We start from the raw sequence: 27091 nt of genomic DNA, 5'->3' as shown, positions 1-27091 counted from the left end.
GTTGCTTTGATCTGCGTTTTTGACTCTCGCTAAGCTCATCATTCAATCATGGCTCCCAAACGCAAGACCAGTACCGGAGATCCATCGACTACCAAGAGGCAGAAGAAAGTGATGATATTCTGGGATCCGAGACCTCAAAATTTGATTTTGAAGTGACACCCCTGCTATAAAATGTTTGACCCCTAGATCATGTCTGTGGGGGTGTTAGCCACCAGAAAAGTGACTTTAGCAAGGTAGTTTGGATTGCGCGAATTCTGTAGAGACGTTTTTTAACTTGGGGCGTCAACTGTAAAAAAGCAAGAAATTTAGGGGTAGGGGAAATTCAATTGACCATATATCCCATTATACAGGGGTGAGTGCAACAAATTACCACTCATTCTTTTTGTTATAAAGTTGGCTTTTATATGAAACATGATTCAACGTGATTGGACCATCCATGAGGTCAGCAGAGGTCAAAAGGTCACGGAAAGTGGGTTAAGCTAAAAGTTTAGCTCCTTTAGTAAATAAAATCACATTTTTCCTACTTCAAGCTCAATATAGCCAAACTTTTACACCCAAAATATGTTGTTTGTACCCCTCTGATGTTTTTGGGAAAGAAATGCCCCGACTGAACTTAACTTACTGGCATGTATGTCACTTTAGATTTGCATAACTTTAAAGAAAATCACCAAAATCGGGCATTCACACTATATATTTGCACGGTACTCTTCAACATGTTTTAAAACGACAAGTCATACCACATACTGTCTGGAAAAGTGTCATTACCTCTATTTACTCATCATCATCACCGTCATCAGTCAGAAGCCGTCCACATTTTTCTCTGTCGCCATTGCAGGCACATGCAATGATGCATGGTACTCCAGCTTTCGCACAAGGGCAATTCTTCAGGCAGTTCGGTTTCTTCTCATATTTGCAGTACTTCAACTTCGCAGCAGAAGGCTTTGATGGCTTGCTCTTCATGACAGGAATTAACCTGTCACCATCCACACTCCTGCCATACTCTTCAGGTGGAAGAAGCACTGGATTGCTGAGTGAAGCTTGCTTGTATAAGCTGATCTGACAAAGGCTCCTGAGAACGTGGAAGTGAAAAGCATCTTCTGTTGGAGGAAGGGAGCGCAGATCTAGTTTGCTAGATGCAAACAAGTGGGCGCGGAGCTTATCCAGGGATGAATACCCTGACTTGCCGTCGAGATCACAAAAGAAGCTTCGTGCTTCAGTTATCACCTGATCATGTGCAGAAGGTCCGGATTCATGTCGGATGAAATTGGACAACGCTGGCTGTTTGTCAACATGCTGGAGTGCGACTTTCACTGCTCTCTTCTTACCCCGTTTGAAAGGATAGCTCACCGAATCACAACCTGACAGAATGTAGGAGATGAGCAGTGTGTCTGTGAGTGCCAATACGTCCTTTCCAACTGCTTTGGCCAACTCATTCACCAAGTCATGGATGGGGAGGAACAGATCATCCTTTTCCACCCATAACTCAACAACGTTTGTCAACCGAGGGAAATGATACATTGACAAGACGATGATATCTGTATCTGTAGCCTGAATGACAACTACGCTGTTGTCACAGCTAGCAATGTGAGCAAAGATTCTGGTGTCCGCCTCCTCGTGGTTAGGGCAGTACAGCTCATCAACATTGGTATGTTCCGTCTGCGTCACACGAGTTGCCTGGGAGTTGACCCCAAGGACCAGGCAGAAGCCATCAGGCCAGGATGCCTCCTGGGACCAACGTGAAGCAAGATACGACAGCAGATTGGTCTTGTGACAAGGGTTTGACAGGAATGTGTTCCAATCAGGGATTTTCATGATGTCCGCTGGAACAAACTCTGGCAAGTTGGTATTTGACTCCCGTCTCTGGCGTTCATCCCCTTTTAGACTCTTTAACCCAAAATCATATTGATCGCCCACGAAATGCACTTCAGTGCAATGTCTGGGTTTCATGTTCAAGAGTTTGTTCCTGTACCTTTCCTGAAGTTGGTCAAATGTACTCGAACCAAATGTGTTGAACCGCTGGATGAATGCCATTGCATCGACTACATAAACTGCATCAGATGCAGAAGGAGGCAACTCTTTTAACGGTTCCCATGACTCGGCAACCTCTGCCTGTAGAGTGGATAGATAGTTGGATTTGCAACCTTTCCGCATGGAAAATCCATTCTTCTCTGGCTCAAACAACGAGGGAGGGTACTCAAGCCATTCATAACTAAATGCCTCAGTCCGTGCCTCATCACTCAGGTCCTGTGCGAAACAAAGTTGCCCTTGTCACTGCACTCTCCTCTCTGATGACTTCTTTCACAGTGTCCATCTTTTTCTTACTTTTCTTCAGATGCGTGGCGAATGTTTCTATCTTTGGTTGGACAATCTTGTCTGCATTCGTCGTCGTGGCAGCATCCATTGCCTCCAAGCCTAGACGTTTGGCATCTACCAGGGTAGTTGCTGCAAGAATCTGACCTGTGGATATGTTCATTAGTTTATCTGTCGCAAGTGAAGGATCGAATGGGTTTTGCATCTTCTCTTCCACGGTCCGTTTGATCTGCAACACGGCTTCCATGTCGTCTTTCCTCAGCTTCTCGTGGTGGTCAGATTGCGGCGAGGCCATGTGTGCCATCTGTTTTACACTTTCAGAGACAGAGGTCATGAACGGGTAGAGCCTTGATGTACTTTTCTCGTGCTGATTCAGACTGTGTTATACCCTTAAAGAGGCTTGTTTTGCCTTCCCTATTGTAGGTCTGTTCAAGGGCAAGGTCTGTCCACACACCATTAAAGTCTCCTGCAGTCTGGTGAACTGTGAATTTGCCAGCTGCAAACTCCTCGTGCACTTCTGGTGCTGTTTCTGGAAGCTTTTGCATCTCACTGAGATAGATCGGAAGGCAGGACATGTACTTACTATGGCCGGAAGCAATGGTATAGGGTAGCATATTCTGTACCTCTTGTAAGTGCTGTTGCCACAGCCCAGCTCTCAGCATGGATGTAACGCCTTAGGATAAGCCCTATGTCTATGTACATGCTCCAAAGATGGGCTGTCACTCCTAATCCCTTCTCAAAATCTCCCCAGAGCGACTCCAGTGACTCTAGGCATTTCATGACTTCCTTCATGAGTGCAGCAAATTCGTCCTTCTCTTTCCTGTCAAAGGCATTTCTAAGACTTTCAAGCAGAGACGAAAGCAAAGAAAGTGTCTCCTCATTCTTCTCGAACAACCGCCATTTCTCAAATGCCTCCGACTTCAGCATGAACAATGCCTCACTCAACCATGAATGATAACGGACCATCTTATAATCATCTTTTCCTGCCATGACTTTATTGGCTGTACCTCGACCACAGATATCACTAGAAACCAGAATGTCCTCTATGCCACTCTCCATTATGAAAAATCCAATAGATCCCAAGAAGTTCTGGGCAATATGGAATCCTCCAAGTCGAACAATAACATCTTTGTACTTTTCCGATTCCTTCCTAAACAACCCCTTTACTATGTCATATATCGCCTGGTCACAAGTCACCACCGTCTTAGCCTGACCCATCTTAAGACTCAAGGAGACAAAGTAGTCCAATGAGGTCTGGACTACATCTGCGTTGGTTGGGTTTTGTGGAAGCAATGGTCCATAACCAATCTTTGTTTTCTCTGTATGTTGCCCAGAACTGTATTCAAAGAAGCTGCTCCATGTCAGGCTACCAGTGTCCTTGTCGTTTTCACCCGTCATCAACTGTGTTGGATACATCCTCAGTAGGAACCAAACGATGTTCTTGTCAGCTAGAAAGCAGGCTTCCCCCTTGTCATCATGAGGAAGTTCAATATCACGTAATGACCTAGCCTGTCTTCTGTCCTTCAGTGTCAGTTTACTACTTACTGGAACGAATTTGTCTGGTTCACTGATAGTCAGTTTCCTGGTTTTCTTAAGGGGCACTGCCCCCACTACCTCCCCACTTCCTTCTCCCTCAAATGTGTACTGATAAATTATATTTGTTGTAGCATCAAAACTACCACCATCTTGTGTCTCTGAATCGAAGTTTAAGGCTGAAGATCGATGGTAATCATAAAGATCAGCAAGAGTGAAGCAAGTTGCTGAAACAAATGTGGCATAATAATCCCTAGCACCACACAAAAGATGAAAAGCATCAACCACCACAGTAAACCATCACTATTACGATCAATATAGGCCAGAAACAGTAGAGGGATGCAAGGAACATATTGTGACATATACATATGTGAATTATTTGATAAAGGAGCTAAATTTCCAGCTTAACCCACTTTCCGTGACCTTTTGACCTCTGCTGACCTCATGGATGGTCGAATCACGTTGAATCATGTTTCATATAAAAGCCACATTTATAACAAAAAGAATGAGTGGTAATTTGATGCACTCACCCCTGTATTATGGAATATATGGTCAATTGAATTTCCCCTACCCCTAAATTTCTTGCTTTTTTACAGTTGACGCCCCAAGATAAAAAACGTCCTTACAGAATTCGCACAATCCAAACTACCTTGCTAAAGTCACTTTTCTGGTGGATAACACCCCCACAGACATGATCTAGGGGTCAAACATTTTATAGCAGGGGTGTCACTTCAAAATCACTTTTTTACACATTTCCAGGCCTCGGATCCCAGACTATGAGTATGAGCCAGAAAGTGGAGCTGCTGGGACCAGCTTTCGAGAAGAGAGAGTGCAGCCTCTGTGGGCAGGCATTATGGCATCAACGAATCCACCGTTCGCTACATACGGAAGAATGAGAAGGCGATTCGTGAGTGTTTCAGCGAGTGCTGCATTGAGTACGAAGGTGGTCACCCATGTCCAGGATGTCCACATAGAAAGGATGGAGAAGGCTCTCAACATATGGATCGAGGACAACACGCAGAAGAATATGCCTTTGAGTGGATGTCTCGTTCGCGAAAAGGCCAAACAAATTTAAGACCATCTATCTTGCACGGGTGGTGCCTGCACGAGAGATGCGCCAACACTAGAGAGGATGGTACAAGCAGTATGAGTTCATTCACTGCAAGCAGGAGATGGTTTTATCGTTACAAGGAGCGGTATGGTCTCAAAAATGTGAACCTCACAGGGGAGCATGTATCAGTGGACCACAAGGCGGCAAAAGCGTTCCCTGCTCAACTCGCGAGGCTGATCGAAAATATGGGATACCTCCCAGAGCAGGTGTTCAACGCTGACGAGACTGTCTTTTTGGGGAAAAATATGCCCCCGAGAACTTTCACCTCGATGCGCGAGGAGACAGCATCAGGATTCAAGGCTACCAAGGACCGGGTGTCTCTTCTCCTCTGCGCAAACGCAAAAGGGATCTTCATGATGAAACCCATGGTGTACCGTTCCCTAAACCACGTGCTCTCAAGGGCAAGAACAAGCAAACTCTGCCCATGTTTTGGAGGTCCAACAGGAAAGCCTTGGTGATGGCAGCAATCTTCCTGGACTGGTTCCATAATTGTTTTGTTGCTCAGGTGGAGAGGTACATGGTGGAAAGAAACCTTGCGTTCAAGGTTTTCTTGATCCTCGACAACTCTCCTGACCACCCCGCAAACCTGGATATGGCTCACTCGAACGTCGAGGTGATCTTCCTGCCGCCCAACACCACCTCCCTCATCCAGCCATTCGATCAAGGTGTAATTTCAATATTTAAAATGTATTACACCCGTCGCACCTTTCGCCACATTTTGATGCAATGGAGTCTGACCCAGGGATCACCGTCTGGCAGTGATGGAAGGATTGCAACATTGCCCACTGCATCAGCGCCATCAAAGAGTCACTGGATGAGGTGAGAGCCTCCACCATCAATATGTGCTGGCATAACCTGTGGCCACAGGCAGTGAAAACCTTTACTGGCTTTCCCGATAACACGGAGGAGAGGCATGTGATTGTTGGATTGGCACAGCAGGTGGGAGGGGAAGGCTTTGATGGCATGCAGCCTGCGGAGTTAGAGAATCTAATTTCCTCGCATGGCGACGACCTCACCAAGGAGGAGTTGGAGACCATAATAATGGTGCCGAAGGCTTATACGTACTGTGTCGTTGGAAGATCCGTAACGTCAATGCTTTCGATATTTGATGGTCATTTTAACAATCGGTTTGTTTGTGTTTCACACTGAATGAAAAACGTTAAGGTAGAGCATGGCGATTGTGAGATATGACAGATTCGACGATATGCTCAGCATGAACGGCATAGGAATCAAAATGGCCGTGTGTGGAGTCAGCCGTTGTACGCCGTAATGACATCAGACATAATCACATCACCCTGTCATGTGACTAGATCCTCAGCTCTGATTGGTATACGTTTGAGGAGACATATGTACATATGGACGGACAAACACTGTTCTCGACGGCTTTGCTCCATGAGCTACGCTGTAAAAATGTGAAACGGTACATGATGTTTTTATTTTTAGTTTCACGGTGCGGTTTGGTTAAGCACTTTTGATAAACTGTAAGCGCATTCCTGGTGTTCTCGTTTTATTATAGCTAATAGAAACCACAAGGACACTGCAAGGACTTCCAGGAAAGAAGTCGGTATTTCAAAAAAGTGGATCTGGGGTGAACTAACAGGGGTAGAAAAGATCGACGTTTTGGATGGGGGAAGATAAGAGATGGTGATGAACAGCTGTTTTAAAGACCTGGAGGGATGAGTGGGATTGAAGAGAGTGAGGGAGGCAGGAGAAAAGAGGAATGAAAGAGTGAAGGTGTGCAGAGAGTCTTGATTTTGGCAATTTCACCAGAAGAGGGTTGCAGGCAGATCTTGTGCGACCTGTAGGAGGTCATTTCCGGGACTTTCATAAACATTTGCGGATTATCATCGACATTCACGGGATTTGCCTCAACATTTGTGGATTTTGCCTTGCCATTCACGGTTTGTCCCTCGACATTCGTGGATTTTCGCAATTCGGGAACCAATTCCCCCTTTTTCCATTGAAACAATGCCCCCCCCACCCCCCCATTCACGGTTTCACAATTCGTGGCATTTTCCAGGAACGTATCCCCTGCCAACTGTATACCACTTTTTAGATTTAGAAAAGAGTAAGAACTAATAGGATGATCCTTTTCAGGAAGTCAAGAGGATTTGAACACCCATGCTGTCAGGCTGAGTAAAAGTTTTTTTATTTTTTGTTTTTTTTATTATACTGAATCGAGGCTCGTGAAAGAGCTGACAACCAGGAGGGAAAGACAGCACAGGGGGACCACGAGGGAAAGACAGTACAGGGGGAAACATTCATTAAAACACATTCAACAAAAAGACATCCAGGAACACAGCACAGGGGGACCGCGAGGGAAAGACAGTACAGGGGGACCGCGAGGAAAAGACAGTACAGCGGGACCGCGAGGGAAAGACAGTACAGGGGGAAACATTCATTAAAACACATTCAACAAAAAGACATCCAGGAACACAGCACAGGGGGACCGCGAGGGAAAGACAGTACAGGGGGAAACATTCATTAAAACACATTCAACAAAAAGACATCCAGGAACACAGTACAGGGGGACCGCGAGGGAAAGACAGTGCAAAGGGAAACATTCATTAAAACACATTCAACAGAAAGACATCCAGGAACACAGCACAGGGGGACCACGAGGGAAAGACAGTACAGGGGGAAACATTCATTAAAACACATTCAACAAAAAGACATCCAGGAACACAGCACAGGGGGACCGCGAGGGAAAGACAGTACAGGGGGACCTGTACAGGGGAAAAGTACCATTATGGTATTGAAGGAGTCCGGACTCCAGCAGAATACGGATAAAAGGATGGCAAGGCACAAACTCGTCCGAGAAGATGTTTATTCGTAAAACCAACTCGGGAACACTAAAAAGCCCGTTTATCGGGCTGCCTTATAAAGCAAAACCAAAAACCGAAACCGAAACCGAAAGCCACGCCTCTCAAGCGAGGCGTGCTTTGGTGGTCACGTGATCCACAGGTGTAGCTCATTATACCCGCACGCGCGGCACGCTTTGGCGGTCACGTGACCAGCCACTCTGGCGCTGGGGATCCCCGCCGGTGACGTCACCAGCTGGAGCAAGGAGATTCTGATGCCGGTCTTGCTTGGGGGACCCATGGGTCGCTACACACGCCCCCCCAGAATGGACTTGGTCCAGGGAGGTCAACCTGAGGGGGGTCCGGATGACCTGACCGAAACGACCCCTGGCCGGTCACGGTCCGTTGGCTTGGGGGAGGTAGGCTGTGGTGCGGTGCAGAGTGACTCCCAACGAGCGGGCGACCGCGCCCCAAAGTTCGGACGTGAACTGTGTGCCGCGGTCGGACGAGATGTCCGCCAGTGCGCCGAAGCGCGCGACCCAGGTGGCGATGAACGCCTGCGCCACATCGGCGGTGGTGGTGGAGGTGAGGGGCACGGCCTCCGGCCACCTGGTGGTCCTGTCCACCATGGTGAGCAGGTGGGTAAACCCCCGCGATGGGGGCAGGGGACACACCAGGTCCACGTGGACGTGGTCAAAACGCCGCTCGGGCACGGTGAAAGGAGCCAACGGAGCCAGGGTGTGACGGTGGACCTTGGCCCGCTGGCAGGCTGTGCAGGCGTTGGCCCAGTCGCGGACGTCCCGTCGCAACCCGTGCCAGACGAAGCGTGCCGACACCAGCTTCTGGGACGCCTTCCGGCCTGGGTGCGAGAGGTCGTGGAGGGAAGCGAAAATGCGGCGCCGCCAGGAGACCGGCACGACGGGGCGCGGTCGGCCCTGGGAGACGTCGCAAAGCAGGACCGTGCCCGCGAAGGGGACGTCAGCCAAGCGGAGGCCCGTGTCTGCCACCCTGAGCACCTGCACCGTGCCGTCGGTGGTCTGGTCCGTCGCCATCAGGGCGAAATCCATGCCGAGGTGGACGGCGTTGGTGCCGGCCCGAGAAAGGCAGTCGGCCACGGTGTTGTCTTTCCCGGCGACGTACCGGATGTCCGTGGTGTATTCCGACACGGCGGAGAGGTGGCGCTGCTGGTGGGCCGACCACGGCTCCGTGACCTTGGCCATTGCGAAAATCAATGGCTTGTGGTCGACAAAGGCCGTGAATGGGCGGCCCTCCAGGAGGTGGCGAAAATGGCAGACGGCCAGGTACAGCCCGAGGAGCTCACGGTCGAACGTGCTGTACTTCAGCTCGTTGGGCAGGAGTTGCCGGCTGAAGAACGCGAGCGGCTGCCAGGCCCTGTTCACCCATTGCTCATGGACCGTGCCCACGGCATAGTCGGAGGCGTCCGTGGTGAGGGCGATGGGGGCATGGGGTACCGGGTGGGCCAGCAGCGTGGCATTGGTGAGGGCCCGTTTCGCGCCCGCAAAAGCCGTGTCCATGTCCGTGGACCAGACAACGTCATGCTTCACCGGCTGGCCTCGGAGGGTGGCGTACAAGGGCCGCATGAGTTGCGGCCGCTTGGGGCACGAAGCAGTGGTAGAAGTTCACCATCCCGAGGAACTCCTGCGGCGCCTTGACTGAGCGGGGGCGCAGGAAAGCGGCGATGGCCTCGACTTTGGCCGGCAGCGGCACAGCGCCGTGCCGGGTGATGCGGTGGCCCAAAAGGTCGATCGTCACCATACCAAAGTGACATTTGGCCGGGTTGACAATCAAGCCGTGCTCGCTGAGGCGGCCGAAGAGCGTCCGGAGGTGGAGGAGGTGCTCGGCTCTGGACGTGCTGGCGATGAAGATGTCGTCCAGGTAGGTGAAGAGGAACGGCAGGTCGCGCAGCATGCCGTCCATCAGGCGCTGGAACGCCTGCGCCGCGTTTTTGAGGCTGAAGGGCATCCGGTGGTACCCCCGAATCAGGTCCACTTTAGAAAAAATGGTCCGCCCCGCCAACCGGGCGGAAAAATCCTGGATGTGCGGGATGGGGTACCTGTCGGGGGTAGTGGCGTCGTTGAGGCGGCGGTAGTCGCCGCATGGCCACCATCTGCCCCCCGGCTTCGGGACGATGTGCAACGGCAAGGCCCAGGCGCTGCCGGAGCACCGTACGATGCCGAGGTGCTCCAGCGCCGTGAACTCGGCCTTGGCGACGGCGGGTTTGGCGGGGTCGAGACGGCGAGCCCAGACGTACACCGGCGGGCCTGTAGTGGGGATGTGATGCTCGATGCCGTGCCTCACCGCAATGGCCGAAAACGTCGGCCGCGTGAGGGCCGGGAACTCCACGAGGAGACGTGCGAAGTTGTCCGCCAATGGGAGGGCGCAGGAAAACTCGGTGGGTGCGGCCCGGCTCAAGGCGCATGCCAGGGAGCTGAAAGTCTCGGCGTTGACGAGACACCGGCGTTTCACGTCTACCAGCAGCCCGTGGGCGCACAAGAAATCGGCCCCGAGCAAAGCCATGGGGATGTCCGCCGTCACGAACTCCCAGTGAAAGAGCTTGCTGCCGAAGCAGACGGCGACGGTGCGTGGGCCGAAAGTGCGGATGGTGGAGCCATTGGCCGTGACCAATGGGGGGCCGCAGACGGTGGCCTGCCTGTCCTCCGCCGAAGCGGGAATGACGCTCAGCTGGGCGCCGGTGTCGCAGAGGAAGCGCCGCCCTGACGCTCGGTCCGCGATGAACAGCAGGTTTCCGGAACGGCCGGCGTTCATTGCTGGGAGGGAACGCCGGCTCGCCAGTTTCCCGGGGTCGAACGTGCACGGGGGTCGGCATGATTGGGCCTGCCGCCCGAACCTGGCATGGAAATAGCACCAGACCGGGTCCGGCGGGGGCTCCGGTCGACGCGTCGGGACCGGGCGACGCGGCGTCACCGCTGCCAGTCGGGCCGGCCCGGCGGTCTCCGGGAAGGAGACTGCGTCACGGGCGTCGGGCGGGTGGGCGGGAAGGCTCCCGGCCGCCACCCCGACAAGCTGGCTCGCCGCTCCAGCGAGCTGGCTTGCCGAAGCGATCTTGTCGGCCTCCTTGGCGAGGTCGCGGGGGTTTACGATGGTCGTACCTGCCAGGGCGACCCGTACTGGGGCCGGGAGCTGGCGAAGAAAGAGCTCCTGAAACAGGAAATCCGAGGGGTGCTCGCCGAGCAACGCGAGCATGTAGTCCATGCGCTCGGACGGGCACGTATCGCCGAGCTCCGGTAGGTCGAGCAGGCGTCGTGCGCGCTCAGCTGGGGAAAGGGCGAACGCGCCCAGCAGAAGTGCCTTGATGGCGTCGTACTTGCTGTCAGTGGGCGGGTACTGGAGGAAGCTCAGGCAGCGGGCGGCGGTCGCGGAGCCGAGCGCGGCGACCACGTAATGGTAGCGGGTGGCGTCCTCCGTGATGCCACGCAGGGCGAACTGGGAGTCCGCCTGCGCGAACCAGACGGCGGCATGTGCTTCCCAGAAGGTGGGCAGCTTGAGGGACACTGCGGTGTCCATTGCCGTGTTGCAAATTCGGGGTCACCAGTGAAGGAGTCCGGACTCCAGCAGAATACGGATAAAAGGATGGCAAGGCACAAACTCGTCCGAGAAGATGTTTATTCGTAAAACCAACTCGGGAACACTAAAAAGCCCGTTTATCGGGCTGCCTTATAAAGCAAAGCCAGAAACCGAAACCGAAAGCCACGCCTCTCAAGCGAGGCGTGCTTCGGTGGTCACGTGATCCACAGGTGTAGCTCATTATACCCGCACGCGCGGCACGCTTTGGCGGTCACGTGACCAGCCACTCTGGCGCCGGGGATCCCTGCCGGTGACGTCACCGGCTGGAGCAAGGAGATTCTGATGCCGGTCTTGCTTGGGGGACCCATGGGTCGCTACAGTATTAAGGTTAAGCAAAGAGGTTCTCCACATTTCCAGTGGAGAAGTTCATGTTTGAAAGGATACTTGTGAAGGAAGTGCGATGTTAGGGAAGTATCTTGGGGACGTGGTGGCTTTTTGTGTTGGAGATTGAATTTGTTGATGTCATGTGTGTGAAATGCAATCAATTATATGGAAAACTTTACCTATAAAGTTTTTAAATTTTGGGACACCTCCTTTAGGGTGGGCATTTTTAATGTTCTGGTCTCTATGTACTTTATGAACTTCATAGAAGCCCATACTCACCACCGCCATTCTTGTAGCAGAGGTAAGGGAATCGCCACACATTCCCAAGTCCCACAAAAGTACCAACCATTGAAAGAATGAACTCCAGCCGATTGCTCCAATTTCCTCGTGAGGCAGTAGATTTTGAACAAATGTTTTGTGGGGCAGTAGACTTTGAACATTCACAAATGATCTCTTGAGGGCAATCACAGACTATGTGGGGTACCTCACCAATTGTTGGCCCACCATATCCAAGTGTTTGCAGCTCCTCTTCATAAGCATTCGTCATAGTTACCAATTTCCCTCGTTTGCCTCTTCTTAGCTTGTTAGCTTTTTGCCTGCAACTGAAAAGATTGCAGTAAGTTCAGGATTTTTACAAGACTTGATCCCAATGGTTATTGATAAATATATTGAAAGAAATCGGATACTGCATTGTTCATAAGCCATTGGTCACTAAATCCATCCAAACATTCATCACACATACAGCATTAATGTTGTTACGGGTCTCGCATCTGGTCCAATCGCATTCCCGACGTCAAATGTTACATTCTGCACAAAACTGTTCGAGCTCAATCAAGTTGTGTGGGGAGCGTTGATGGACAGCAATCTTCAAGACATGCCACAGATTTTCAATTGGATTTAGGTCGGAGCTCAAACCTGGCTACTCAAGAACATTTATCCTCTTGTTCCTTAGCCACTCCATTGTAGTTTTGGCTGTGTGCTTTGGGTCGTTGTCATGCTAAAAGGTGAACTTCTGTCCCAATGTCAGCTTTCTTGCAGAGGGAAGCAGGTTTTCCTGAAGGATTTTTCTGTATTTTGCTCCATCTATTTTCCCTTCTATCCTGACAAGTGCCACAGTCCCTACTGATGTGAAACATCCCCATAAGATGATTCTGCCATCACCATGCTTCACAGTAGGGATGAAGTTCTTTGGGTGATGTGCTGTGTTGTATTTGCGCCAAATGCAACGTATTGTTGCGGTTTTGGGAAACCACTAAAAAGTAATGGCAGCGACCATACAGGTCCCTTACAATAGTTATTTCATAGCAGACCATTATCTTAGTCCCTTCCCCTCATTTCGGATTAGTATGTCTTTATGCGTTGGGGGAAAGGAAAGACAGGTCCTCCTCTCATAAGGGATCATTTGCGAGCCAATGTACACCATGGTGTCCAGGCTCAGAAACCCGCCAATCAGGGCCTGTCATTTTGGGGGAGCTTGTGGGGCGGAGTAACGGGCTCCACCAATTGGAAGCCAGGACACCCTCCGAGATCTCCCCCCTCCCTCGATGAGGGTGAACAAAGGGAGATTCAAGACATTGATTCTCTCTCTGGCCGCTCTCTCTCGGCCCACTCAGGACGTGGACATTTTGCTCTTGGCTGGTCTCCCTCTCACAGGCCTCGACACCTGCATTATTTGAGTCTGGGCCTGTCTCTTGTGCACTCACCACGTGTCTGCAAGATTGCTCTACTCTGGGCCTGTCTCTTGTGCACTCGCCACGTGCCTGCAAGATTGCTACACTCTGGTCCTGTCTCTTGTGCACTCGCCACGTGCCTGCAAGATTGCGATACTCTGGGCCTGTCTCTTTGTCGTCTCTGGCCCTGACTCTCTCTGCTGGGTTCACTGAGCATGTGTGCTCCTCTCTTGGGGCCTGGATTGTTCGCCAAGCACGTGCCTGCATTATTGACACTCTTGGTTTTTAGACATTGTGGACCTAACACGTGATTGTTTGGTCTCTCTCTCTCTCTCTGCCGTTTTCACTGAGCACGTGTGCTCCACTCTTGGGCCTGGATTGTTGACTTAGCATGTGCCTGCATGACTCACTTTCACACTGGACCTTGTGGCTGAACACGTTTTATTGACACTCCTCTTAGCTTTGGACTTTGTTCATTCAGCACATGTTCATTGTTCTCTGCTGGCTGCCGCACTCCCTCTTGGTGCACGTGTGCACGACCTCACCTGCCCTTGTTCGAGCTGATGATCAACCTTCACCTGCCTGTTCGTGGCTGGGATCGCCATTATCTGTTCGTGCTGCTCAGTGGCGACACCGGGATGGGGGCGTCGCGAGGAGAGGCATCTGGAACATTGGGGCCTTTGTGTGAACAGTAACAGGTTTCCAAAGCTTGTTCGTTCCCCTCCCCCTACCCCGTCAAAGTGTACTGGGCCCATGTGGTGTTTATTTGTAGTGATCGTAATAAGGTGTAGAATAAGCTACATTCCTGCTTCTCGTCCGTTTTTCTTTCCTATTGAAATAATTACATTGTAAATATTTGTAATTAAATCAAATTGTTAAACGTTTCCTTTCCCTCTATCTGCCAAACCACATGCCCTATCGCAAAATCCAAAAGGACATTTTAGTAGACTGACATGCTGAACGATCTGTGAAGTTTCCCCTCGATTGGATCAAAAATGACGGAGGAGCTCTGTTTTAAAGGTTCATGCCTAAAAACGTCATAACTCTGAAACCATGTGATGCAGGACGTCATGCTCGCTGACGTTTTTTGTTCGTCATCGGTATGCGATTCTGCCTGCAAAGTTTGGCCTGGATCTGTTCAGCCGTTGCAGAGAAAAAGCGAAAAACAATATGGCGGCCGAACCACGTGACCTGTGACGTCATAATTACCATTAAAATATTCTACAGACCGAGTCCCCCCTGCGGTGAAAATTTGATCTCAATCGGTCCTATTATTGCAGAGAAAATGTTTTTTAAAGGAAATTAAAATTTAAAATGGCACTGAGTTAAGGATCATCAGAATTATCAGAATTCCCAAAGTTCAAAGTGCCATAACTTTGTCAAAAATGATCGAAACGTCGTGAAGTTCGAACTCGATCTTTAACTTATCATGAGGAAACCATGTGCCAAGTTTGAAATCATTAGCATTAAGAGTTTAGAAAAAAGGTCCGGAAAACTGTTCTTTGCGTGACGTACTGACGGACTGACGGACTGACAGACTGACAGACTGACGGACTGACAGACGGAGGGACGGCGTGCAAACCTATAGTCCCCTCCGGTGTACACTAGTAGGGGACTAATAAGGGGGGTGGACACTATCCACCCAAGATAATCTAGTTTTGTATATATATATATTGTTTTAATTTGTCGAATTTATTTTTTACTTGGAAGTTGTGAGTTCCAATGTAAATTGTAAATAAAGGTGCAAAAAGTCTGATTTCATGCAATTTAATTCCAGGCTATAAGGCAACAATAGGTGAAAAATTTGCAAAGGGGTGTAGACTTTCTATAGGCCTTGCAAGTTTACGAGCAAAACTAGCAATGGGTGATACGCATGCCTTGGATGCTATGTATTGTCTGCCGTGTTCAGTGAATGCATATAACTGGGGAAGAGAACAGGAACAACACATTGACACAAATGAATAAAACCTTTCGTGCAATAGCATCAACCAAACATAATAGTGTAAGCTCTAGGGGGGAGTTCGTGGCCATCGCAAAAGTACAAAGTCACCCATGATTTTATTGTTGTACATACCAAGACCTTTCAAAGAAATTTGGGTGACAAGCCCAAATCTTTATAGATTTTGCAACAGAGGGCGATTTTCAAAATGGCCTCCATAAGTATTACTTTTGACCATATCTTGGTCTGTGAGACACATAGAGACATGATATTGGTGCCTAAACCTATGTTTTCAGAGTCAAGGAACTCAATAAGACCAATAACAATTACATTGGCTCCTTCCTTTGCGGTAGCCATCTTGAATTTCAAAATGGCCGCCTTTCAAAATCGAAGTTGTCCATATATCAGTCATCAAAACACATAGACGCTTGATGTTGGTGGCTATACTCATGCATTTAAGGCCAAGGAATCCAATGATAAGAGTATAATAATACAGTGATATAATAATACAGTGGTTCACTGAGACCAGCAAAAATCTTCTTGAGTATATTCATGCAACCTATAAATCCAATATGGCGCCCATAGCTATTATCACCCAAATCATGGGTGACTTTGTACTTTTGCGATGGCCACGAACTCCCCCTAGAGCCAGGAGTATATGGTGTCCATCACAAAATTGAAGATTTGCTGCTTTCTGTAATCATGACGTTTAAAGATCTTCATTTAACAAATCAACTCACTCTAATCCACCTCTCTTTTATTTCAGATAAATTCTGAAGACAAGCCCTAATACAAGACCTAATACAAGCCCTAATCCACAATCAGCAATGGAATTTGTACAGCTTTCGGGGACAGGAGTTGGTGATTTTGACCGGACAAAGTGTGTAATTTGTCAAGAGCCAACGCAGGGAAAACTGATCAGCACACCCAACGGGTGTAAACGAATACGGGAAGCTAGTGACATACGAAACAACTCTGTAACAAAATGCATAAAGTTGATGCCAGCCGAGAGTGACTTCTTCTATCATGTTTCCAACCAGTGCTACAAGAAGTACACCAATGCGAATCTGCTCAGACACATCCAGGAAAGAGGGAAATCACAGAAAGCATCGCTATCCTCAGAAGAATTTGGCAGTCCACATGGGGTTGCCACTCGTGCTCACTCCGCTGTACGTTCACCTCCAAATCCTACAGATGCATATAGTGTCAACTACTCGATGAACTGCATCATTTGTAACAAGAAGTCACACAACCGGGACTTCACGAAATATCGTATATCTGAGTCGAACTGTGCTACTTCACTTTTACAAGCAGCAAACTTCTTCCAGGATGACATTTTCAGTCGAATGTGTGACCTCCAGGATGAGCATGCAGTTTTTGGAGCTGACTTGTATTATCACAAACAGTGCATGACATCATACATCCAAAAGTTTGAGAATGCTCAACGTTCAACTGGCGATACACCAGAGCTGAACCCCAAGCAGCGTGCATGGAGTGATATCGTTTCTGAGTTAGAAGAGGGACTGAAAAGTGGCAATGGCTATGAACTAAGTATAATCAGAGATCGATTGAATAGACTTGTGGAGGACGAGCATCAATTTCGCAATAGAGATGTGAGGATTTTTTTTTTGAGACACTTTGGTATTAGCATTGATTTTACATATCCTGACCAGTTCCGAACGTCTTTAATGGTTTATAGTGTGCCATGTAATAGAGCAGATGTTTTGGCAGAGCGTATTCGCTCCATTGATCCTGTACAGGTTTGCGCCAGTGTTCTACGGCAAAGTCTTGATAGACATGATTTTAACCTAGATGATAGATTCTGTGATGCTCAAGCTCTAAAACATGCATGCTCCAGTTTGAGAATGCCAGAACCGATACTTAGGTTTTTAGGATATTTATACAATTTCAACCCCGAGACATACCCCAAGGCAGCTGAAGCTGTAATGACGGAAACAGATCCTACAGCAGAAGATGTAGATGATGAAGCGTTAGATGACGATGCATGTGAAACAGAGAATAGTGAGGGTCGGATTAACAGTGATTCCAAACAGACTGCTGATGGTTGCCTCTCTGCTCAACGTTGCAGGAAGATCCAAGCTCTGTTTCAGACTATGTACTAATGTACTATGTATGTCATTGTGGCAGAAGGAGAACGCCAATGCATGTAATGAATGCTGAATCAGCTCACAGTCTCGGGCATGGAGGGAAAATCCTCACCATTATCTTGAATCGTCAAGGGCTTGCGCTAAGCTATGGAGAACTGCGACGATATCAATATGACATGCAACCTACACTGCACAGAAGAATAGGCAGGATGTTGCACCACCAGCTCATTTTGATCCTGGAGAATTCACATCAGCAGCCGTTGACAACTGGGATCATGAAGGTGCTAATGTGTCTGAGCATGACACAGTCTGCGTTCTTTTCCAGGACAAACCTAGTTCCCAGAGATTTAAGCCCAAACGGTCTGATACACTGGTCGAACATGGCCCGCAGGCTTTTAAGGGAACATCATGCCAGATTCTTCAAGATTTCCATGCACCTGTGAAACGACCTGACCTTCCAAGTTCCTTCAAGGGCAATGATGAACTCTACGAATCTGAGAACACAGAAGAAAAGAAGCTCACTGACATTGCGTGGTCAATTGGACGTCTGAATCTTGAGGTCAAAGACAACCAGGTTGCTTGCATCATCTACCCTCAATTGCAGACCATGCCTTCTTGGAGTGCTAGTAATGCCGTCTGGACAGATGAAAAAGTTCCACTCAAGCAAGTAGCATTCCTACCTGTTCTGCCAAATCCCATCACATTGTATAGTGCTGTGTACACACAGATGAAGAATCTCGTAGCAATATGATCACAACTGGTCCAGGGCAAGCTTCCCGTTTATGCAGATGAAAAGGTGTACTGTATGGCTAAGGAGATCCAGCTTCTGCGACCAGCGGAATTCAAGAGTCTCGTACTATGTCTTGGGACATTGCACACAGTCAAGACTTTGCTTAAATGCACTGGAAAGAGTTTACAAGGAAGTGGTGCAGAAAATGTGTGGCTAGAAGCTGGAGTGTATAGGCCAACGGTGATCCAGAACTCTATTCTCAATGCAGGACATTACAGTCGTTCACTGGATGCGCAAAAACTCCTAGCTGAATCAATACAACGCCTGCTGTACAAGGAGTTATTTGCAGATAAAGGAGTCGAAAACTATTCTCATGAACTAGAAATTCTAGATCAGCTTAAGAAAAGCACAGCCAGTGGAAATGTATCAGAGAGTCAGAAGCTCTTGGAGCAGTTCCAAATGTCCTCTTCAAAGCTAATCGATGATCTGAAGACTTTCATCAAGACAAGATCATCCACAAATGAGAACTTACAATTCTGGTGTCAGTTCCTGAAACGACATGAAATAGCTCTTGATCTGTTGCGAGCTGACCGAGAAGGATTATGGGAGTTACATCTTGATGCAATGCAACATGCCCTCTATGAGTTTGCTGCTTGGGACTCAACTAATTACCTTCGCTGGGGCACAGTGTACCTAGAAGATGCAAGGAGTCTGCCTGAATCAGCACCATCTGTCTTCAGGAACTTCTCTGAGGGTCATTCCTTCTCAATTAAGGACAAGCCTGGTCGCTTTACAGCAGTTGGCGGTGATCAGAAGCTTGAGCAGACTATCAACCTCTCATCAAATCACAGTGATGGTAAATAATCATTGATTTAGAGTCATTTCAAGTTTAGCCGTTAGGTTTTGGTGGCCATTTTGGACGTCATTGTGGATTTTTAGGTTACATGATAACTCAACCAAATGGACCACTGTAATATTATACTCTTATCATTGGATTCCTTGGCCTTAAATGCATGAGTACAACCACAAACATCAAGCGTCTATGTGTTTTGATGACTGATATATGGACAACTGCGATTTTGAATGGTGGCCATTTTGAAATTCAAGATGGCTGCCCCAAACGAAGGAGCCAATGTAATTGTTATTGGTCTTATTGAGTTCCTTGACCCTGAAAACATAGGTTTAGGCACCAATATCATGTCTCTATGAGTCTCACAGACCAAGATATGGTCAAAAGTAATACTTATGGCGACCATTTTGAAAAGCGCCCTCTGTAGCAAAATCTATACAGATTTGGGCTTGTCACCCAAATTTTTTTTTGAAAGGTCTTGGTATGTACAACAATAAAATCATTCATGACTTTGTACTTTTGCGATGGCCACGAACTCCCCCCAAGAGCCAGGAGTATAAGGTCCCATTGCACTTTCACTTTTTTCTTTTATATACAAGATCAAGGCTCGTGTAAGAGCTAACATTAATCACAAATAAACATAAACAGACACGTAAAACATATAATAAAGGGAGTGGGAGACAAGATGGGGAGAGAGAGGGAAGCACACAAGTACAACATTTGAGAACAGCGACATCGGGATATCTGTAGGAGGGAGCGGGCATGGGGGGTAGGGGACAGGAAGGGGAGGAGGTGGGAGAGATAAAAACAAATGGACACTGCTAGGACTTCCAGGAAAGAAGTCGGTATTTCAAAAAAGTGGATCTGGGGTGAATTTATGGGTGTAAAAAAGATCAAGGTTTTGGATGGGGGGGGGGGGGGGGGAGATAAGAGATGGTGGTGAACAGCTGTTTTAAAGACCTGGAGGGAGGAGTGGGATTGAAGAGAGTGAGGGAGTTTGTTACAGAGGTGGGAGAAAAGAGGAATTAAAGAGTGAAGGTGAGCAGAGAGTTTTGATTTTGGCAGTTTCACCAGAAGAGGGTTGCTGGCAGATCTTGTGTGACCTGAAGGAATAATTGGGGGACAGAGACAGACAGAGCTGGGGGAGCTAGGCCGGAGAGGAATCGATATAAGACAGAAAGACCACCAAGCCTACTGCGGTGAGCGAGTGAGAGGCCCACAGAGTCAGCTTCATCACGGGAGATTCCAATGATTCTGAAAGGTTTGGTTTCAACAGCGTGAAGCCGAGCTAGGTGTGAGGCAGGAGCACCAGCCCAGAGGGGAGAGCATTATTCCATTCAGCTGTGGATGAAAGCTTTGTATGTGGTGAGGAGCTCAGGTGTGCCAAGGAAGGACTTTGCATGATGGAAGATGCCCAGTCGGTGACTGGCTTAGTAGGCCAGCTTGGAAATGTGATTTTCCCAGGAAAGATCATAGCAGATAGTGAGACCCAAAAGGTTGAGTGACAGAACTTAATGGAAAGGATTGTTGAGAAAGTAGATGGGAGGATGGTCCAGACGGTATTTTCGGAGAGACACAGTGAGCGTGTGAGATTTGTTAGGATTGAAAGACATGTTGCACTTGTTTGACCAGTCTGTGATTTTGTCCAGGTCTGCAGAGAGTGAGGAGGCTGCTGCCTGCCGATCTGAGGGATGAGGTATGGAGCGGCAGAGAGTGGAGTCATCAGCAAAGAGATAGAGAAGATTTTCCAGACAGTTGGAGATATTATTAATGAAGACCATAAAAAGCACATGGCCCAGAACACTGCCTTGAGGAACTCCAGCCTGAACAGGAAGGGCGAAATGAGAGAAATCCATTCAGGGCCACATGTTGACTGCGGCCAGAGAGGATGTCTGCAAGCAATGCGTGGAGATTTCCATGGATACCATAGGAGGAGAGTTTGGTGAGCCGGGTGGGGTGCCAGACCGTATCAAAGGCACGTGATATGTCAAGGGAGACAGCTCTGATTTCCTGTTTGGCATTGAGGACCTCCGTCCATTGTTGAGACAGCAGAAGCAGCATGTCCAGAGTATAATGATCTTGTCTGAATCCAAATTGATGATGAGAGATCAAGCCATTGGAGAACAGGAAGGATTTGATATCCAAAGCAATAATGGATTCCATGACTTTGCTGATAATTGGGAGCAGACTGATTGGCCTGTAGTTGCAAGGATCTGTTTTTGCACCTTTCTTATATAAAGTGGTAATGTTTGCTGATTTCCAAGCTGATGGCAGATGAGCTAGAGCAAAAGAGAGGGTGAAGAAATCAGAGAGAGGATGTGAAAGAGCGGTAGGGCAGAATTATAGGACTCGTGGGCTGATGCCGTCTGGGCCAGTTGCAGAATCAGAGTCGAGGTTTGATAGAAACTTCTCCAACTTGTCAGGAGAGAAGGACACCGAGTCCAGGAGCAGCTGGGTATGACTGGGTAAGGTGGGTAGCTTTGTCGACTTCCAAGCAACCTTTGACTCAATGTGGAGGAAGGCCCTGTGGAAAACGATGAAGAAAATTGGTGTTCATCCGAAAATTGTTTCAACAATAAAAACATGTCTGAGTCTACACAATGTGCAGTCCTCATTGGAGGATAACTGGTAGAATGGTTTCAAGATGTTGGAGTTAGACATGGATGTATCATTTCCCCAACCCTGAAAAACATATTTCTTAAAATTGTCATGAAAGACCTGAAAAGTCTAGATTGAGGAATTCGGCTGACTGACAAAAATGTTGAAGGATATCAGATATCTGGATGATAGGGCAATTGTGTCTGCTGTATTCGACAAATTACAGTCGGCAAAGGAAGAGCTGGAGAAAGCCTGAAATAAGTGGAGATTGAGGATGAATTCTGAAAATGCAAATTGATGACCCCAGCCAAAAACAGAAATATCATAATTGACGGCACATGTAACTACATTTACCTCTCCGGCCTTGCTCCCCCAGCTCTCTCTGTGCTCTGTCCTCCCAATATTCCTTCAGGTCGCACAAGATCTGCCTGCAACCCTCTTCTGGTTAAACTGCCAAAGTCTAGGCTCTCTGCTCACCTTCACTCTTTCATTCCCCTTTTCTCCCGCCTCTGGAACAAACTCCCTCACTCCCTTCAATCCCACTCCTCCCTCCAGGTCTTTAAAACAGCTGTTCACCACCATCTCTTATCTTCCCCCATTCAAAACCTTGATCTTTTCATTCAAACCAAGGATTTTTCTTGATCCGCTAATTCACCCCAGATCCACTTTTTTGAAATACCAACTTCTTTCCTGGAAGTCCTTGCAGTGACCATGTTTTATACTTCTCCCACCCCCACCCCCTTCCCACGCCTCTTCCCCCAAGCCCTCTCCCTCCCACAGATCTCCCGATGTCCCTGCTCTCAAATGTTGTGCTTGTGTACTTCACCCTCTCTCTCCCCATCTTGTCTACCACTCCCCTTATGTTTTATGTGTCCGTTATTATTATTTTTTGTGATTAATGTTAGCTCTTCCAGGAGCCTCAATCTTGTATGCAATAAAATAAAATAAACAAGTCAGGAGACGACGATGGTTCACGAGCGAGCGGTATTCAATGACAAAGGACGGTCTACAACCGAAACAGTCCCAGACTGGGGGTCGGGGGCCCACGTGGCAGGTGTCGGCCCCCGACATGTGGTGTACATGCCTATTTACAAAGGGCCCCAATGCGCTGCGTGCACAGGCCTTCAAGAGCCAGCTGTACGTAATTGTGTGTGGTGCTGGCCTTTAAAATTATCTACACTCAACATTATGGTAGAGAATAACTTTAATTTAATAATGTATAATCAGTTATGAGGTTAGCTAGCTACACAATACCGAAAATTCGGTTCTATTCCGACAACTTTGAAAAATTGACCTTTGTGACCTTCAAAGGTCAAAGGTCGAAAATTCTGAAATTTGTTGGAAAACTTGTATTTCATGATGTGTGATAATATAAGATCATGTACGACATTTCACCATATCAGGAAGCGAACAATGTAATAAAACCATCAAAAATCGACTTTTCTAAATTTCGCGACCTTGACCTTGGGGCGAAAATAAAAAATCGAGCTCCGTGGGGCTAGACACATGACATTGGCCTAAGCAAATACCAAAACCCTCGGAGAAGATGTAGCTTGAACTCGATTACCCCCTAAAAAGACATCTTTTTCGGGCGTCGCTCTGCCCACAATGGGCGCAATACGCCCACTCTACGCAGGACACAACTAGATCATGATATCAACCTCCCACCCAAGTTTCATCAAGATCAGATGATATCATCAGGTAGTTATGCTGCGGACAGACAGACAGACACACACCCATGACGAATATCTGTTTGTCATTCTGTTTGATAACTCGTGAACCACAAATAAACCAGCAGCCACAAGTTGTATACGAAACAACAACAGTTATTTCCTCCTTGTGAAACATTCCATATCTAGGCTTTTGTAGTTTCTTAAGGTGGGGTTAGGCACTCTTGCTTTCTGCCTCTCCCGCAAAATCCAGCTTCCTGCTCACCTCGACTTCTGTATTCCTCTCTGCTTGCGCAACCTTCTTCCACCACATAAGGTTCTGCAAGGTTGTACTTTGTACAATCTCTCCACTCTCCCCAAGGCTTCAGTTACCTGTCATGCACTACCTGCTTACTTATATCGCTGTACTTCATCCCATCCAATGATGTTTTTCTCCACCCTCATTTTACCCTCCCCTTCAAATTTTAATTTTCTGTTTTATTATTTTCTCTCTGACTTCTATTCGCTCATCCTTGTCTTGTCATACTCCTCTGGAGTCAGTGCATTGCCTTGTCAGTGGGACAAGAACCCTGAGTGAGATATGTAGGCTAAACAGATGTTCAGGAATATTTTATGGAGAACGCCATGACGGCAAAATATTTTTGGGAGTCAATGTAATTTTAAGCAAGCCTTGCATTTCATGTGATAAAACAAACGCAGCTCAACACGGGTTTTTAATAGCACATTGCAAAACGAGCTGTGTTCAAAGCATGGGGAGGCATCGCAGAGTTCAACGAATGGTACAGGATATGCATGTTGCAAACTTACCAAAGAAACTGACTTCAAACTTGTTAAAAACTGGTAGCACATGTTTGAGAAAGGAACGAAGGAAATGATTTTAGTAATGGTAGCCCATATAAGGCTATAACATAAAAACAGGCTATACATCAAAACATTTTATGTATTGCCAGGAAAACAGTGTCCCAATAAGTGTGTTTTTGGAGGTTTAAGCAATTTTTTCCAAGTTGTCACATTTTTAGAGTGACTGTTAGGTGGGGGAAAAAATCTTTGAAAAAAAATAAAGGAAAGAAAATACAAATGGTAGGACAAAACCTGCACTCAAAAAAAATAATACATAGATTGTGCATGCAAAAAACACAACAGCATTACTCAATAATAGAAAAGATTCAAATGAATTAGGTAAGGCAAGAATCACAACAGCATTACTCAATAATAACAGAAGATTCAAATGAATTAGGTAAGGCAAGAACAACAACAGCATTACTCATTAATAGAAAAGATTCAAATGAATTAGGTAAGGCAAGAAACACAACAGCATTATTCAATCTATAATTATATAATATATAAAACCGAAAATCACAGTCTGGGAATCCGTTTGTCCGTCCCCGGGAAGCCGTCACAAGCTGTGATTGTGTCTATTAATTCCACACTGTTTGAACGCCGGTTGCTTCTTGTCTATGAATTATGTACGTATGTTAATTACGGATAGCTGGAAAATACCTTTCGACACTTTAGACTGCTGAGACCCCTATGACCTTTGAAGGCCCTTTAAGTCCCCCAAGACCCTTAAGATCACCAAGACTCCAAAAAACCCTGAAGAACCTTAAAGACTCAAAAGCCCCAAAGGATGCAAAATAACCGGAAAACTCCAAAGACACAAAAGATCCCGAAGACCCCAGTGAAGCTGTGATTACATGTCTATTAATTATGTACTGTTTGATCACCGGTTGCATCCTTTGTATTAATTCTGTACCAGTACGTCTATTAATTACATATTGTTGGAATATACCTTTCGCCCTTTTGACTGCAGGAATTCCTTATACCTTTCAAGACCTTTTAAGTCCCCCAACACTTTTAAGACCACAAAGACCCAGAGGACCCAAAATAACCGTAAGACCCAAAATACCTCAAAAAACCCTTAAAGTCCCAGAGGACCCAAAAGACCAAGCTCGTCTGCCTGCGTGCCTTATCATTATTTAGTTCAATTAAATCAGCGGACCAAATGTGGTCGGTGCCTTTGGAATAAACTTTCCTTCTTTTAAACTTTGTGATTACATACTACCGGTCAAAAGTTTTAGAACACCTCAATATTTCCAGTTTTTTTTGAAATTTATGCAGTTTAATATTCAGTGGATAACTTGAAATGGTACAAAGGTAAGCAGTAAACTGCTCGAGGTTTAAAAAAAAGTTTAGGTTAGCAAAAACGGGAAAATAATGTAAATTGCAGTTATATTGTAAAAAAAAAAAAAAGAAGAACTTCTTCAGGGAACAAGTAATAGGTTAACAACTTACAGCTGTTCTGCAGCAATGTAAGCAAATTAAGCCTTGAAAGGTGATGCAAACAATTCCTACAGGTGTCCCAACCTCTGCTGATTATTTGATTACAAACCCCCTGTCTGTATAAAAGCAGTATTGGAACAGACTGTTATTACACCCTCTGAAGCATTATTTGGACAATATTGCACTGCAGGAAGTAGTATATTGGAAACTGGAGGAAATTCTGACAGGAAGAGGTCTGGCAGACCCAAAGCCACAACAGAATCAGAAGACAAGTTTCTGAGAGTCAACAGCTTGCATGATAGGCGGCTCACAGGACAACAGCTTCAAGCAGAGATTAACACTGGTCGAAGTAAGCAAGTCTCAGTTTGAACTGTAAAGAGAAGACTTCGTGCTGCAGGTTTGACAGGTCGAGTGGCAGTAAGAAAGCCACTGCTAAGATGGCAAAATAAAAAAGAGGCTTGCCTGGGCCATGAAGCACCGCCAGTGGACCACTGAAGACGGAGAAGGTCTTATGGACCGATGAATCAAAATTTGAAATCTTTGGTTCATCACGCAGGGTTTTTGTACACCGTCGAGTAGGTGAAAGGATGGTTCCTCAGTGTGTGACACCAACTGTCAAATATGGAGGAGGAAACGTGATAGTCTGGAGCTCTTTTGCTGGATCCAGAGTCGGCGACTTGCACAGAGTGACTGGCACCCTGAACCAAAAGGGCTACCACAGCATTTTGCAGTGCCATGCAATACCCTCTGGTATACGCCTAGTTGGTCAGGGGTTCATCCCACAGCAAGATAATGACCCTAAACACACCTCCAGGCTATGTCAAAACTACCTTCAGGAAAAGAACAAATCAAATTAGGTAGGCTTCAAATCATGGAATGGCCAGCACAGTCTCCAGACTTAAACCCCATCGAGCTGGTTTGGGATGAACTGGACAGAAGGGTGAAAGCAAAGCAACCTGCAAGTGCAACACATTTGTGGGAACTTCTGCAACAGTGTTGGGAAGAACTTCCCGAACAATATTTGATTTCCATTGCAGAAAGAATGCCACGAGTGCTTTCGGCGGTTACATCTGCAAAAGGTGGCTACTTTGCTGAGTCAAAAATTTAAATAAAATTTTGTTAAGTAAAATGATTCTATGATTTCTTTTTTATCTCTTGTTCAATGCTTGATTTCAGAGTACATTGAGACATTAAACTGCGTAAATTTCAATAAAAACTGGAAAAATTGAGGTGTTCTAAAACTTTTGACCGGTAGTGTAGGTTTATGCAATTCATCAGCCAAAAGCTCCTTCGTCTTGATAACATCATCAGAGCTTCATAGTTTTTTGAGGGCTGGATTTTTGAGGGGGAAACACCTGGATAACCAAGACCAAGTTTCAATTTAGCACATCAATTTTTTCACAATAAACCTATCAACTTTCTCTCAACGTTGGATTTTGTATCAAAGACAGATTACACAACATTTCTGTCGGCTTCGTGTTTTTCATCCAATGTAGTGGTATTCCCATAATCAATATCGTGCTTCATACACACTTCATCAACACTATTTAGAGGTTTAGAC

At 47.0% G+C, this 27091-nt stretch overlaps 1 protein-coding gene across 3 annotated transcripts in view; it reads right to left on the bottom strand.

The window, feature by feature from the left end:
- The window catches only part of LOC137416734 (sodium- and chloride-dependent taurine transporter-like), a 147624-nt gene extending 123976 nt beyond the window's left edge, over nt 1-23648 (bottom strand). The window contains exons 1-2 of one of the 3 annotated variants that reach the window (XM_068102352.2): nt 23516-23648; nt 11965-12281 (exon numbers count right to left, since the gene is read on the bottom strand). In XM_068102352.2, coding sequence (XP_067958453.2) covers nt 11965-12232 — 268 coding nt within the window. In that variant the 5' untranslated portion in view covers nt 12233-12281; nt 23516-23648. Of the gene's footprint in view, nt 1-11964; nt 12288-23515 lie in introns of all 3 variants that reach the window. The other 2 variants (XM_068102353.2, XM_068102351.2) reach the window with 2 other exon arrangements.
- Between the last annotated feature and the right edge of the window lie 3443 nt (nt 23649-27091).

Source organism: Myxine glutinosa, chromosome 4 (genome assembly GCF_964187855.1).
Source record: "Myxine glutinosa chromosome 4, kmMyxGlut1.1, whole genome shotgun sequence".
Lineage (NCBI taxonomy): Eukaryota > Metazoa > Chordata > Myxini > Myxiniformes > Myxinidae > Myxine > Myxine glutinosa.
Note: the sequence above shows the minus strand (reverse complement) of the source record. Positions and strands in the feature narration are given on the sequence as shown.